The sequence below is a fragment of the Apteryx rowi genome, unplaced genomic scaffold (genome assembly GCF_003343035.1).
Source record: "Apteryx rowi isolate R43461 unplaced genomic scaffold, aptRow1 scaffold_110, whole genome shotgun sequence".
Lineage (NCBI taxonomy): Eukaryota > Metazoa > Chordata > Aves > Apterygiformes > Apterygidae > Apteryx > Apteryx rowi.
The window spans coordinates 1,823,053-1,838,503 of NW_020447309.1; the positions used below are offsets into that span (position 1 = coordinate 1,823,053).

Below are 15,451 nucleotides of genomic sequence, written 5' to 3' on the forward strand. Positions count from 1 at the left end.
TGTTTTTATTTATTTTAATTGCAAAACACATTGCCACTTAGAAGAAATGACCTTCTGTAAACTGTAGCAGACACTTGACCATGGAAATATAGTGTGCTCCCATTTCCAGACTGGTGCAGTGGCTTTCAGCTGTCATTCCCAAAAAGCAGGTGGTGTAAACCAATACCTCAGTGGTTATATTTTGCCAGCACGCTGGCAGGAAGCGGCACAGCCCTCCTCTTTAGAGAGGCTACACAAAGCTCACAGGCGCTTCGTGCATTCCTCAGCCTATGTGACCGAAGCAAGAGGGAGCTCAGATGATGAAGGTCCATTGTGTTCTCCTCCTGCTTTTCTTCTCAGGTAAATGTGTCTCAGGGATTGCCTTGAACTGGGGTTTGTTCTTTTCATAATGTGTAGGACCATGGCTTTGTGTATACGTCAATATAAACAAATGTGCACTCTGAGAACGACATGTTCTGAGGACCATTTTATGAACTCATGAGGAAAAAAAATACAGACTCTTTTAAACGAGAGTTTTGGAGTGCACTGGCAACAGCTAAAAATATTTGTATCTTCAAATACCAAATATTTTCAAGTGAGATGTTTTTGTGTTTAATTGCTTTCTCCTGTTTGTTCTCTTTTTGCCATGCTCTAGTGCTAAATTCATTTCAAAACGCATGCTGAGGGTTCTAGTAAACATGGATTGAAACGTAACATTTCATAACAAGCATTTTCATTAAGTTGTGGGACTACTGGCAAGGAAGCAGAATTGATTGGCAGTTGCATGTGTGGTGCAAGGATCGGACTTAGAAGTCTTTTTAAACTGTCCCTTAGAAGAGTATTTTGTGATCCTAAAAATTTTCTATGAAATTCAAGAAGTATACTAAATTTCTGCCAAGACACACTGGAAGGTAACAATGTGAAGGATTTTAATGGGATTAATAAGACATAATAAAATGCTTAACTTAGATATGACGCTGTGATCACAGTTTACCAATCGAAAGCTGACCCCTCCCAAACCAGCCCCCCTGGCAGTGAAAGCAAGCAATACTTGGCTGTGGCAGAGTATATGTATACTTTCTTTCAATGACTTCCAAGTATTTTAATACCACCTAATGACAGGAAGAGGATGAGACAGAATCCTTGGCATCCCAGTTCAACTTTATGAAAGGACCTGATGAAGGGTCAGTTAGGAAGTAAGGGGAAATCCTGGCTTATTTTGGAGTCAGTAGCAAAATTCTTGTGACTTCAATGGCCTGGGATTCAAGCTAAGAGGAAGAAGGGGCAAGGACAGGCTGCGCAAAAATGCTTACTCCTAGGCTAACTTTGCTTGTGTGGAAACCAGTTCCAGGTGCTGGAAGGATCAGTTTCGGAAAGCAAGACAGTCTGATCCCCATTCCCTGTTACTGCCTTTAAGAGGGGGTACACCAAAAAAAAAAACCCCACCCCAAACCCCACCTTTATTTGCTTTATTCCCTTGTAACAATGAAGTAGCTACAATTTGGACACATGATGCAACTGCTTGGTCTCACAAATTGTTCTGTATGGGGCTATCCAGAAATGTGACTTGTATATTTTTCTGTGAAGTAGAAATCTAAGCTCTTGCCTGTTGGGCGAATGATAACATGCATTGCTAAAGCTGCACCCAGTCAAAGCTGCTGCTTGCCATATTCACTCATGACATACTACTTTCAAGGGTTCTTAAAAGGGTTCTTTTACATACCACTGCTGGATCAAGCTGAATAATATGTGTGCAGATGTTTCCAAGGAAAGGCTGAGAACCTTCCCTGAGGAGCACTGGAGTGTGAAACGGGGCCCTCACAAAAATGAGGTGCGAGATACCCTAAAAAACAAAGAAATTTTCTCTTACACAGATTTGTTCCCATATACATCAGTTGACAGAAAAGATGTGGGATAAGAAAATGAAATGAAAATGAAATAAGAATAATAGATTTGACAAATATGAAGTGAGAATAATCTGTTGTTTGAAAGGAAAGATGGTTTTCCTTTTCACACTGGGCCTGAAATGGCTGATTTTTATGCAGTTTCATCTGAGACTGAGAAATAAGTAAAACGAAAATGGATCAGTGGTCGAGGGAGAACAGGAAATAAAAATATAACATATTGTTGTTTCCTTCTCTCTCATCATAAGCACAACCTAGAGAACTCCCATAATGAGCAGGAGCTTCTGCTCTGCTTAGGTTGCAGATGAGAAAACCAGTCTAGATGGTGCTTTCACCTAAGTGATTGAATTTCTGGTTTGCCTATTTTTTAATGTTAATGCTATAGGCAGGTCCATGGAATCAAAGGTGGAGAGGACAACAATGTTGAAAATCCCTGATTATGAGCCTTGTCTTCGCTCAGATGCTCAGAAATTTTGAATGTAATTGTAGTTGCAGGTTGAGAGACCCTGGGGGAGTTTCCTAATGCCGAATTTGAACTTCGACAATCAGGGTTATTAATTTTTGTTGATCTCCTGGTTGGAGACTGTTGTGGCCTTAATATGCCTCCAGATCAGATAGGTAACCACCCCTGCTGACTGTGTTTGTAATGCATACGTGAAAGAAGAGAGGGGTCGCACAGAGGGTTCCAGCGCCAGCCCGCAGGTGGCTCCATCAACAATATTTCCTTTCTACCCACGTCGGACTGACAGCACGGTAGCTGTCACGCCTCACTGATGCCATCCCTGATCTTCTGCAGCTGGGCTGACCCTGTGCTTCGAACACGAGACGCGTCTAGTTGAAGACTTGTTCAGGGACTACAACAAGGTGGTGCGCCCCGTGGAAGACCATCGGGATGCGGTTGTCGTCACAGTCGGACTGCAGCTCATTCAGCTTATTAATGTGGTACAGTATGAACATGCGGTACATGTTCAACCGCTAGTTTACATGATATCACCAAACAGTGTCATTTTCTCAGGAAATGGTCTTTCTCCCTTAATCCTGATGTTTGCTGCTACTTCCCCCTTCTTTTCCTTTTTCTTTTTTTAAGGATGAAGTAAATCAGATTGTAACAACAAATGTACGTCTGAAACAGGTAACTCTAAATACTGCTAATCACCTCATTCCAATTTAAATAAATGCAGTGCACAGGGCCAGGAATTAACTACTCTGTTATGATTCCAGAGGCAGCTTGGACAGATGGTTTAGCTAATAGAGTATTTCTTCATTCTGGAGTCTTAAGAACCAAGTCCACTGAACACTGAGATCCTTCAGAAAGGAATTTTGCATTTGAATGTTCTTTCTCTGATATTATTTCAAACAGTAAAMTTCTGGCATACTTATTTTGGACTAAAGATTTTGGATTTGTTTGTTTGCTTGTTTTTTAAGCCAAAATTTAAATTAATGTAAAATATTACCGAGGGGGCCCATAGCATATGTTTATGCTTATCTGCAAACCCCCAAAACAAAGGAGTTAAGTATTTCCAGGAAATATTAAAACTACTTCCAGCCATATCAGAATATATTCTCATTGGTTAAAATTTTTCCTCTTTAGCAATGGACAGATGTCAACCTAAGATGGAATCCAGAAGAATATGGTGGTGTGAAAAAAATCCGTATCCCATCAGATGATATTTGGCGCCCAGACCTTGTTCTTTACAACAAGTAAGGAGTGCTAACTGTTTGGGAAGGACAGGGTATCTCTGCCCTAGGTAACAGTTATATGAACTGAACTCGGGGACAGACAGCAGCCTTCAGAGGGCTGTTTTCCCACTATCTATTCCTTAATCCTGTTCCAGAGCAATCCTCCTCCCCATCTGCAGAGCTCAGAGCTGAGCAGAGATAGGAGTGCTTTCCCAGGACTGCTAGACTTCATTTGGCCCAGTATATCGCACACCTCAGAGCAAATTTTTCCATGAGGAAGCATGCTGACACTGGGGAGATGAGGTGATCCAGAATCAGAGAAATTCTTTGTGGTTTACGCCTGGACAATCAATCAGGAAGTTGCTCGATTAGCAAAGAGAACAGATCAAGAGATCTCAGGTGTCGAGAGAGCACTAAGATGGTAACAGTAGGTCAATACAGAAAAGAAAACAGGTCCACCTTTTGAAAACATCAACTGCCTTTGTAGTCTGGTGACTTCAGGTCTAAATTTGACTCCTAAGATTTGTATTAAGTTAGTCAAATTCTCTAACCAGTTACCTCGGTACAACCACTGTGCCCAGTGTTCTTATCTCTCCATAACTCTTTAGGTAACCCTCTGTTATGATGATGTTAATCATGCTGTTCATATTGCTGTTAATGTCCTTTCTCCTTTTGCAGTGCAGATGGTGATTTTGCTATTGTTAAGTACACCAAAGTTCTTTTAGAATATACAGGCCTGATCACCTGGACACCACCAGCTATTTTTAAAAGTTACTGTGAAATTATAGTCACACACTTTCCATTTGACCAGCAGAACTGTAGTATGAAGTTGGGCACTTGGACGTATGATGGTACAGTGGTTGTTATTAACCCGGTAAGCAATAATTTTGTAATTGGGGAAAGCAGTAAGGATCTGGATACATTTTTAGGGAAATCTCAGGTTTCATATGGAACACCTTCTTACGTTACTGCCTGTTTTGTTTTTCTTATTTTTTTGAGGGGCAGTTCTTTCTGTTCATGATTTTCCATTTACAAGGACTCCTTGTTCCCTGAGAGATGTCTCCTGTCTCTAGATATTTCATCAGGTTTTCTCTTTAGTTGACTATCCTTGATTCTTTCTGTAAAATATTTAGTTGAATTCTATGTAAAGGACAATATTCTAAAGCAAAATACCATAGAGGAGAATGGTTGGTTTGCTCACAGAAATGCATGAAATGCCTGAGTTACTGAGCATTCTGTTCCTAAGTGAAGCCAAGTTTTGATTTTGTTCAGAACATCTAATATTAAGAATTTGTATTTTTGCTGTCAGGAGAGCGATCGTCCAGATCTGAGTAACTTCATGGAGAGTGGCGAGTGGGTGATGAAGGATTACCGAGGCTGGAAGCACTGGGTTTACTATGCTTGCTGCCCTGATACACCCTATCTGGATATTACATATCACTTCCTCATGCAGCGCCTGCCTCTCTACTTTATTGTGAATGTCATCATTCCTTGTCTGCTCTTCTCATTTCTAACTGGTTTAGTTTTTTATCTACCCACAGATTCAGGTATGTGAATTTATTCATTTTGATGCCATAGAAACTGTTCTTCTAACAAGTTGCTGAGAAATTCTAAGTACTTGAAATCCCCAACCAACTCCAGGGGCAGGAGATGCTCAGCACTTACTAAAAATCAAACATTTCACCTCACGATACTAGTTCTAAACATTCTGTAAATAAAGAGAAGGCTCTGGAAACTGAAACCACTGCTCCCTGGATAAACTGGACTGATTCCCCACAGAAATCACTAACTATCCAGTCAACTTCTGTGAAATCAAGATTTGGCTAGCTGACTTTTAAATCTTGTCATTTGGGTATTCAGTATGTTAGCAGGTCACACAGCAAGTGACTAAGGCACTTCTGCATTGTGTTAGAGCACAGAGCTTGTTCGTCTCTTTTCATGCGTTAGCTCATTTGATACAAACAGTAACCCTGGTCTCTTCCGGCATCTTGTGTGTCCTTCCTGAGCAGCTCTCTACTGGAGTAAAGAACTTGCTCCCTGCAACCATTTCCAGTGCTTCATTTGTTTTTACTTTGTATTGGGAATCTGCCTTTAAGCCCCTTCTGTGAAAGACTTTAGAGAAAGTTTTCCACCAAAAAGTATATAAAGTGCAACTGGATAGAAGAAAGATGTGTGAATCATGTTTTATAGTTTGCTTTTGACATCCTATCTTACTGGAAGATCTCAAATCTAAGCTTGGGTGTCAGATATGAATATGTCTGCCCACTCAGCCCAGCATGAGTCTGCCAGAGAGCAAGGCAAATGAGCCTACAGGAGATTGGCTCCGAGGAGCAAGCATTGATCAGGTGCATGCATCTCATTGTTCAAAATCCACAGCCCATGAAGTGATCCCAGCAAGTAAGCTTTCCATACTCATCACCTGTCTCTCAACCTAGTCAGGCCTGGTGATTTTTTTTCACCTTAATGCTGGAGCTGATCCTATCTCAAGCTCTCACGTTTAGCCAATCTAGCTACTTGCTTTGGATGCTAGGAGAGATAATGGCATTCCAGATGCACACAAATGTACAGCTATGAACAGCCATCATCCACATTATATCTTCTCAAACACCATCTCTGCACTGAATGATATGAACAGCAGTGGTATTGTCTTTTTTGTTTTGTTTTGTTTGTTTGTTTGTTTGTTTGTTTTTTGCATGGCAGGTGAGAAAATGACTCTCAGCATCTCTGTTTTGCTGTCTTTGACTGTGTTCCTTCTGGTCATTGTGGAACTGATTCCTTCTACGTCCAGTGCAGTGCCTTTGATAGGCAAATACATGTTATTTACAATGGTGTTTGTCATCGCCTCAATCATCATTACAGTCATTGTCATCAACACCCACCACCGCTCCCCAAGCACCCACACCATGCCGCAGTGGGTCAGGAAGGTGAGCTGTATGGCTTTGCGTGTTTCCTGTTTTCCACAGAGCACTGCATATTTCGTTGGCAGGCTTTCTAATAAAAGTCTGCAAGAATTGGGGAAGCAGATACATCACATTAAATCTCTCTAGGCACAAGAGCTAGTGTTTATTACTTAGTTGTGTGTCAAGTCAGCAAGGCTGCCAAGTTGCTCCTTTACCTAACAAAATTGCCCACTGGGCTAGAGTCTTGCAGGGACTAGATGAGGCAAAACACAGGGGTAGCCGAAYGTACAGGGAAAAGAAATTAATCTGAGTACAACTGGCCCATGCTACTGATCTGGTTCTCCATCAGACCATGTAACATTGCTGCCAGCCAGCGGCCAAGTTCATCAGCCTGTCTGAACGCAGAGCACGAGAGTCAGCTGGCATACCTGTGTTCAGCTTCCCATTTTCCAAAACACAGCTTAGCAAGAGCCACGATCTTCTCCATGCTTTTCCATTAAATCCTGTTACTCCGCATGCCTTGGGAAGCGAGAAGGTCCTCACCCACTAGTAAATGGTAATCATGAGCTGTAGAAAAATTGGAGGTGTGTCATTACAGGTTCTTCACCAGGGAGACAGGACCAAAGGGGGCAATTCAGTTATTCTTTCCTTTTTTTAAACCTGCCTCTGTTCATATTAAAGCATGACATCAATAGGAGAATGTTTCACAGATTTCTAACTATACTTTTAAGGCTACAGTTTACATCAGATTCACTCTGCAGCACGAAAAATCTCCTGCAGAAGAGACACTTCTAAAGACAAACACTGCACACAGACTTGATCTGGGAGACAAGCCTCCATTACTCTAAGGGAAATTATTGTAAACCATATGTGCACATATAACAGAAACATAGCAAAGTCAAGCACAAGTAGTCTAAAGAGATCCTTTGTAGTCCATTCTTCAAGCCAGATCCATAAGCAGCATGTTCCAAGTCCGACAGAACTGATACAGGGACGTCAGTTCACACCAGCCGAGGGTCTGGGCCGGGGTACAGCACGCCCTTCACGTGGAGATGCTGGCTATATGGCAGTGTGAAATTGTTTCCAGAAAACGAGCGACAGACCTGTGGATGATTCAATCCATCGCAGGCCATGAGGCTTGCAAAAGGCGCAGTGTGAATACGGCATGTGTCGTGACACTGAGATGGAGTTGCTAGCAGATCTGGGCGGGGAGGTTGGTGGGTGCTCGGGCAGCTCGCTGTTGCTTACTGAGCAGCTGCATCTGCCAAACAGCCGCTCCAAACTGAAACTTTCTTCTTCTGTCTCTTTGTTTTCAGATCTTTATTGACACAATCCCAAACATCATGTTTTTCTCCACAATGAAACGACCGTCCAGGGATAAACAAGACAAAAATATTTTTGCAGAAGATATTGATATTTCTGAAATTTCTGGGAAACCAGGTCCTACGCCTGTCAACTTCTATTCCCCACTCACCAAAAACCCAGATGTGAAAAGTGCTATAGAGGGAATCAAATACATTGCGGAAACAATGAAAGCAGACCAAGAATCCAGTAACGTAAGGCATTTTTTTTGTGTGATTCATTTCTTGCTTTTAAACTGTTACATCTTATTTTTTGGCAAAATGTCTGTTTCTTACAAAAAAACTCCAGACAGAGTTTTGGCTTTAACTGGGGACAGTCTTCTCCCTTGGTGCAGTCAATAAGGAGTGACACATAATAGTCACAGATGGCAACTGAATTGTGGCCAAAAAAAAAAAAAAGTGGCACTGCTAAATTTTCTAAATGTGATATTTGAAGCCATAGAGATGGAGTGACTGTGACTAGCTAAAGCAGTTTCAAGAACCTTAGTAAAGCTCCAAAACACATTCCTAATGTGTTGTATTCAGGCCACCCTCACCATGTAGTCAGCAATCCTCTGTTTCTTTTTGAAAGCCAGGAGGCAAGCCCAATTCCAGACTCTGCAGAAGTAGTTTTATTTGAGAATTCTTAAATGAGACTTCCTAGTTTCAGTAAGGTTTTATTTCATTACGGAATGCTACAAGTAATCCCTGCAAGTGGAGCGTGTCATGAGCTACTCCGATTACTGACTTTTTCCATGTTGTAAGCCAAAATAAGGATAAATGCATATACAACCACATATGACAGTGCTCCCCAGGAAAACCAAGCTCTGCCTCCTTCTAGCATGTTCAACATAATCAACCCCCTTTTTTATTTCAGTTATTGTAGCTCACACAGCTTTTGAATGGATAATTTGATATCAGGAATTCACCTTTTTAAATGATGCCAGGCATATCCTGCTGAGATGCAGAAGTCTAGCAGCAATGGCTAGCCTGAAGATAGGGAGAGGATTCTCTGGGACAGTATTTTGGCCCATATTCTTGGAAAAGGAGGCCTTTTTTTCACAGAGGCAAAACTTAACAACACAGTGTTTGTTTCTGTGACCAAATTCCATGAGCACGTGAAAAAGTTCTGGTTCTGGTCTGTGTTCTGGATGACCCCAAAGCCTTTCTGCAGCTAACGTGTTACCTTCAGCAAGGCTGGCTTGGTTTCAGGGTCTCTTGGACTTTGGTTCCTTCTATACTTACACGGAGGTTCTTCAGTTTACTGGCGAGCGCTCCCTGCGGAAGTGGAGCCCAGCTGTTTGTGTCATCTAGGCACCACTGATATCACTTCCAGAAGGTTTCAAAAGTCAAATTCCCAAAATAAACTGAAGATTGTGGCTTCTTGAAGGCTGAGGGTTCATTGCATTCACTTATGCACCACCTAACACAGTACTTGATTATCACAGTGTCCTGGAGATAACTTACAACAGCCTCTCCTACTAGTGGGGCAACTAAGGCAAAAGTAGAGGGAGGCTAAGGCCCAAACATGTCACTCATTAAGTCAGAATTACAAGGCGATAATCCTGTACTCCGAGCCCCACACTTAGTACAGCACACTGTGCTCTTTCTCATGGTACTGGCTTTCCACATAAACTGTTTGGTGAAAATGCTGTCTCAGAGCAAGTGGTTTGTACTGTGTCCCAACGCAAATGTTCCCAAGGGGAAAAGGTGGTCCCAGACCTTAGCATGTACCCCTAGGTGTTGAAAGCAAGGACTACAGATAAATTAAGAGTTGCTCAGGTATCCCACAAGAATGAAAAAGCAATAAAAAAAACCGAAAGCCAGTTGGGTCAAAATAAGCAGTGTGCTTTCTACTTTAAGCTCTCTTTCAAAAGGAAACAATTCAATTAAAAATTAAGCTTTTCATAATTTCTTTTTAATGTAACTGTTCACTTAATTGTCTGGGTCTTCAAACAGTTTAGTCTTGAAACTTGTATTTCTAGATAGCTTAAGCTTTCTGAACCACTAAACCAATTTTGAAAAGAAAATTAAGTGTATGTGTGTGGGGGGGGGTCATAATAATGGAACTAAGAAAGAGCCTTTCTGTTGTTCAAGACAGTGAACTACAAGAATGCCCATAAGAAACATAGTCCTGCAGAGGTTGTAACCATCTCCTTCCTTTCTTTCTTTCTTTCTTTCTTTCTTTTTCTTTCTTTCTTTCTTTCCCAGGCTGCAGAAGAATGGAAGTTTGTTGCAATGGTGATTGATCATCTTCTCCTTGGTATATTTATGCTAGTTTGCATTATTGGAACATTAGCTGTATTTGCTGGTCGCCTTATTGAATTAAATCAGCAGGGATGAACATCAAATTGAAACCATTTGCTGCTCTGGCCAGCATCTGACACGGCCATCAAAACCTGGCTGGCCTCTGGAAGTTTCACAGACAGGAATCGGCTCCCACTGGGAATGGGATAATAAAATGAAGGGTCCCATACTTAGCACTTCTGAGCTGCTTCTTGGTGGCCTTTCACTGCCAAAAAAGAAACATTTATGCTACTGGTAGACTGAATGGCTGTAAACCAGGGTTTGATCCATTTTACCAGTTATTAAAAATGTTAATGTGCTAATAAGATTGTTTGACTTTGTAACCCACAGATACAATTCTAGTGACATCAACAGCATAATACGCTTTAGCTGAGCTTTAAATCTGTATCTAACTTTAGATTCCAAGCTGCTTTCAGTATCTGCTCTGTGGTTTATGTATTGGCAATGTCTCAGATGACTTCTCTTGTAACACTAGATACAACCAGCAGAAATATCTCAACCTCCACGATTAAGCACCCAGTTTTCATAGATAAATCTGAAATGACTGACTCTGATATGTGCTTCTACCTGTAGAAACTCTTGGTCCAGCAAAGAGGAGGGAGTATTCTTCATAGACAGTGGGAAGAATCCAGATTCAGATGGTTGGGCTGCACAGGTATTTTTTGCTATCAAGTCCCGTGGTAAAGCACTTTATCAGAGGAGGATTTTTCACCCTGTTGTATCAGTGAGCCCTGCTCTGGAACCACCCAAATAACCTGCAGCCAGGGAGCATATTGCACCCCAGTGTGCAAGAGCGTAGCTCCTGGAGGCAGTTACCCTGTCTGAAGGAAAAAAGCCATGATATGACCTCTTTTTTTAGCCTCACCTATCCTTCCTGAAAGCTAGTCTAGGCTTCTGCAGAGACATGGGCCTGCGCAGGCAGAAGCTCCTGGATCTCTGTCATCCCTGCAGCTGCTCCTCAGCCTGCTGCCCCCCAGAAGGCAGCTCCTGCCTATGGTCTAGCACAGGCATCTGAGTGATTCTGTTGCAGTAGCTGTCCTCTTATCTTTGCCTGCTACCATCCATTTTAAGAAGCCCCAATTTCATTACTTTTTAATGCTTAGGATTTCCAGTTACCACAGATGTTCCACAATTGCATCCTAAGGGAAAGGTTTAGGCCACAGCGTGCAAGGGTGTACCCACTGGATCACCTCCCCATTTCAGCCTTGCCTGCTCTAGGGTAGTTGGCTTCCACTCTCCCTTTTGAGTGCCTAGTAGTGGGGGCAGCTTCAAGCTTGGGGGTGCTCGGTGTGACATCCTAAGCACAATCCTCTCACCTTGTTCCTTGAAAACTGTTTCCGGCCCTGCTGAATGATACGATGACCACTGAGCGAGACGCAGCATCACGAAGAGCATCACTAGGGCAGGGGCGAGGCTCGGCTTTACCGGGAGCCCCCTGCCCCCGAGGCTCCCGAGCAACCCACGCCGCCAACCGAGCTGGACTCAAATGTTGAGCAGCAGCTCGCTCTCGTGGCAAAACGGAGTATTGCTGCTTTTGTCCAAAGACCTTTGATACTGTCAGTTTTTAAATAAATATTCAACACGGACAGCAAGCCTACGTTTGTTTTAATAATACARTATTGAAATTCTACCACTGCTGTCTGTTCTTCTCAAAAATAAATAGGGAGAGGCGGGGCAACTGATACAAGTTACTCATCTTTTCAAGCTAGTTGTCCAAGCTAATAGGGAGATTTGTAAATAACTTGCTGTGAGTTTAATGAAATAACTTGTATTATGTTAATGCTCTACAGGAATGTGTCATGTCTGCAGTGGACAGGTATCTGCAATGCTCTGTGGGGCAAATTAGGCACTTGGGTAATATTTCAGTGATTGCCAAGCTGCACTGCACAGCATTCGCTGGGCAGTGTTTTGGTGAGCTGCAGTTCTAACCAAAGCAAATAGTTTGTCTAGGTCAATCGATCATTTGTAACACTCTGCTCAGCCCTTACAGTTTTGATGATGGTAATCTTTGCCTCCCTGGATGATCATTACGCCTGTAAACCATTGCTGAAGATATATGCTAGGCTAAACCTCTGCTGACAGAAGCAGGGCTTGCTGCATCTCTGTTCGTCTTCAGCACTCGGCCCTTGGGATGTGGTTCCCCTGCTTGCGATGAGCTAAGAGGCAGCACAACGGTGCCTGTGACGTCGCTATTTGGGAGATCGTGCCTGGCACAGAAATGACAGAACAATCCTATTAAAGTAGTGTGTTGCTTTTAGCATTAAAAATAAGCATAATGTAAGAAGATGGGTGTAAGTATCCACAGTATCCTCGTTCGGGTTCCCCAGAGTCCGCAGGGCAGGTCTGGGGTTTTGCTCTCCAAATGCCAGCTCTTTAGCTGTGTGCGTGCTGTGTGCATGTATGTCTGCCTGCCCATCTCTCTAGCTCTGGCTCCCTTCATACACAGCAGCCAGCCTTGTTACTGGGATTTCCTTCCCCTACCTCAGGAACAAGTTTTGAAATTATATTTACTTGAAAATTTTTATTTGTGATAGTTTGAGCTGTCTTAAAAGCACAGTAAATCTTCCACCTTCATATCACTCTGAGTCTTGATAAACTAGTTATATCTCCAAAGATGTGACACCAGGCAAAAGAAGCTAACAAGTTCCCTTTTCATCTTGCAGAATTTTAGCACTGTGCTGTGACTCTCCAAACAGAGTCTTCCAAATAGCAGTACTTCAGGGTGAAATACACCAACATCTTTTTTTGCTTTGAATACTCATGCTGTCTGGGTCTTCTTTAATCTCTGTTCCAGGCTCACCTTTGTGATAACATTTTTCTTAAGTATTACTAACATTCCCTGTTATTGTGTACCAAAACAGAGTACCCTTACTTACTTATGGACTATTCCTTCTCATCTGTTACTGTCTTGTTAAAGTGTCAGCATGTCTGTATATCTGTTAAAATAGTAGCTTTTGGAGTTGTAAATATGCTGTCTCAGTCACTGTCAAAGTTAATCTGCTGTCAAAGTGTAAATACACATTCTCTAATGATGTCTCATCTGCAGCACTCTAGTCTCTACCCGGAGTCTTCAGACTAAACTCTGCTCTTTCCTACTTGTTTATCGTCACTGGTTCCAGGGAGGCTGCCCTGGATAATGCCTGTGCAACCCACAGGCATAGCTGTGGCACCTCATTGCCTTCAAGAGGCAAATTTAGATTTTGCACTTTAACTAACAATTTTTCTGATATACAAATGAGAGAATAGAATCGTCCTTAAGTTTCTCTAATAAGTGTCAAAAGTAATGAAATCCAAACACCATGACACTGAAGTAAGCAGATCTAAGTTAAATGCATACCACAGGACAGAGGTGAGAAGGTGTCATTTTGACAGTGATAGTACTCTGAGCAGTTAACTTGCTTTCCTTTTAACTGCCATCTTCTTGCTATTAAAGCTGTTCACTTTGATCTTGTTTAAAATGCCTTATATATATCCTTAATAGAATAGCTCTCTTGGAACTTCTCCAACTTATTTTTAAGTCTGAGTCTCTTTCCAATTTTTAAACAATATTGGCCATTAACTTTCCCCTTCCCATCCCTTTTATGACCTTCAGCTACTTTCTACTGTGCCATGGATATTTTGCCCTCAGATATGCAGTCATCCCAAATCTCTCTCCCCTTTAGCACTTGCACTGTTCAGGAGACCTGACCCCTCTGAGGGGGTTATTTGGTCTGAATTTTAAGAAGTCCATTACCCTGTAACAGTTCCAAGGGAGCAATTTCACCTCCAAACGAGTCTGTAATCAGAAGAAGCTGCTGCTCTCCACAGTCACCAGGCAGATAAGCTAAATTTGATGGCCTTATTCTGTCTATTCAGCCGGTTACATCCTGGCTTTGAAAAACGTAGTTGAGTTGAAGCTGATCAACAGAATGAGCACAAAAAAGACATTTGCTAAACTCTAAATGCCTGATCATGAGTTTGGATATGCCAGATCTGATCATTCACCCAAAACTAGTGTTTGGGTCCTGAAAGCTCTTGTCCCAGATCTGACAAAGCATTTCAACCCCAGGTAGGTTGAGAATTATTAAGAGATTATTGTTTCCAGCAACAATTTAAGTTCTCAGCTTGTCTCCAGGATATAAGTTGCTGCCTACCCCCTTGCCCTTGCCATCTCCCCAGAGAGGTGTGAAAGCTGTGCGAGTGTCATCAGAGTGCTGAGTCAGCAGTTCCTGTTTCCACAGCTGAAGCAAACCACAGTGGGGACAGGACAGTAGGGTGAAAGAGTACGTGTAACACAGGACCCACAAGGTGCCTGACACTGTGCTGGTATCAGCAAAAGGAAGCATATTATACCCCTGAAATGTTTGTTTTCTGGTATGGTGGCATGTGAGATGTCACTGTTAAAGTCACCATTAGTTTAGCACAGCAGAAATGCTTCTGACACTGGATGCATTTAAAAGGTTACTATACTTGGATCCAGTCAGAAGACCTCACTTCTTTATATGTTAACAAGGGCTAGATAAAGTCTAGCACAGCTTCCAGGCCTCTAGGCATGCTGCTGGAAAAAAATTCCTTAAAAATAGAAACTCTGTGGCTTGTCATAATTGTGAAATTAGTACAAAGTCTTCCAAGCTGCTCTCAGATGAATGTTGCATGTACGCAGACTTCTAACAAACCTCTGGAGTATTCCCCCCCTGCTTTCTGGGAATCAAAGTCCAACTACAGGCAGGGCAATCATGGACTGTTTTGCAAAAGATTCGCTAAAACAATCATACTTCACTTCCTGATCCAGCACAAAAGACAGGCAGAACTATGGAAAATAACAAAGCTGCAAGCAATGATTTCCACGATCGTTCTGAGAGCCCTGATGATTTTAGACAGCTGTAGGTGGGCTGTCTGCAGCACGTGTGAGAGAACAGAACACGGACAGGACAATTCCTGATACCCCGGCGTGCCAGAATCCGACCAACAGAAGAGACTACAGAAGGGTCTGCAGGCCAGCGCAGAGCTGCAGCGATGGGTCAGCCAGTGGATTCCCCATAGGGGCAGAATGCCTTTCTAGCAAGGGTTGCTGTCGTTTCCCGTCATCCCTGCACAGACCTCTCACCACAGCACATCTTCCCAGCCACTGCAGCGGGCTCCAACAACCAAGCAGAGCTGGATCAACGCTTGTTACTTAGCCCATATGGAGTGTCGAACAAACACATCACATGATATTCCTCCAGTACGTAGTCAAGAGGGAGCTGTTTGCCTGTAGGTGATTTTAAAACTGTTTTCACCTAATGCAATGACCCAAATACAGTGTGCAGTGCTTGGGAACCTCATGTGGATTTGTGACCCGTGACCCTCTTTAGGGAGCTTG

The 15,451-nt window shown here is 42.5% G+C and overlaps 1 protein-coding gene across 2 annotated transcripts; it reads left to right on the forward strand.

Annotated features, from left to right (window-relative positions):
• The first annotated feature begins 296 nt into the window (after nucleotides 1–296).
• On the forward strand, nucleotides 297–10,146 carry CHRNA1 (cholinergic receptor nicotinic alpha 1 subunit). 2 transcript variants are annotated; one of them, XM_026075442.1, is made up of 9 exons: nucleotides 297–339; nucleotides 2,680–2,825; nucleotides 2,971–3,015; nucleotides 3,475–3,584; nucleotides 4,242–4,437; nucleotides 4,873–5,110; nucleotides 6,264–6,487; nucleotides 7,780–8,019; nucleotides 10,015–10,146. In XM_026075442.1, exons 1-9 carry the CDS (start codon nucleotides 297–299, stop codon nucleotides 10,144–10,146), a joined length of 1,374 nt encoding a protein of 457 aa, XP_025931227.1. The 2 variants fall into 2 exon arrangements, with proteins under 2 accessions (XP_025931227.1, XP_025931236.1); XM_026075451.1 differs by having other exon boundaries at nucleotides 297–328; nucleotides 2,672–2,825.
• Nucleotides 10,147–15,451: the final 5,305 nt, after the last annotated feature.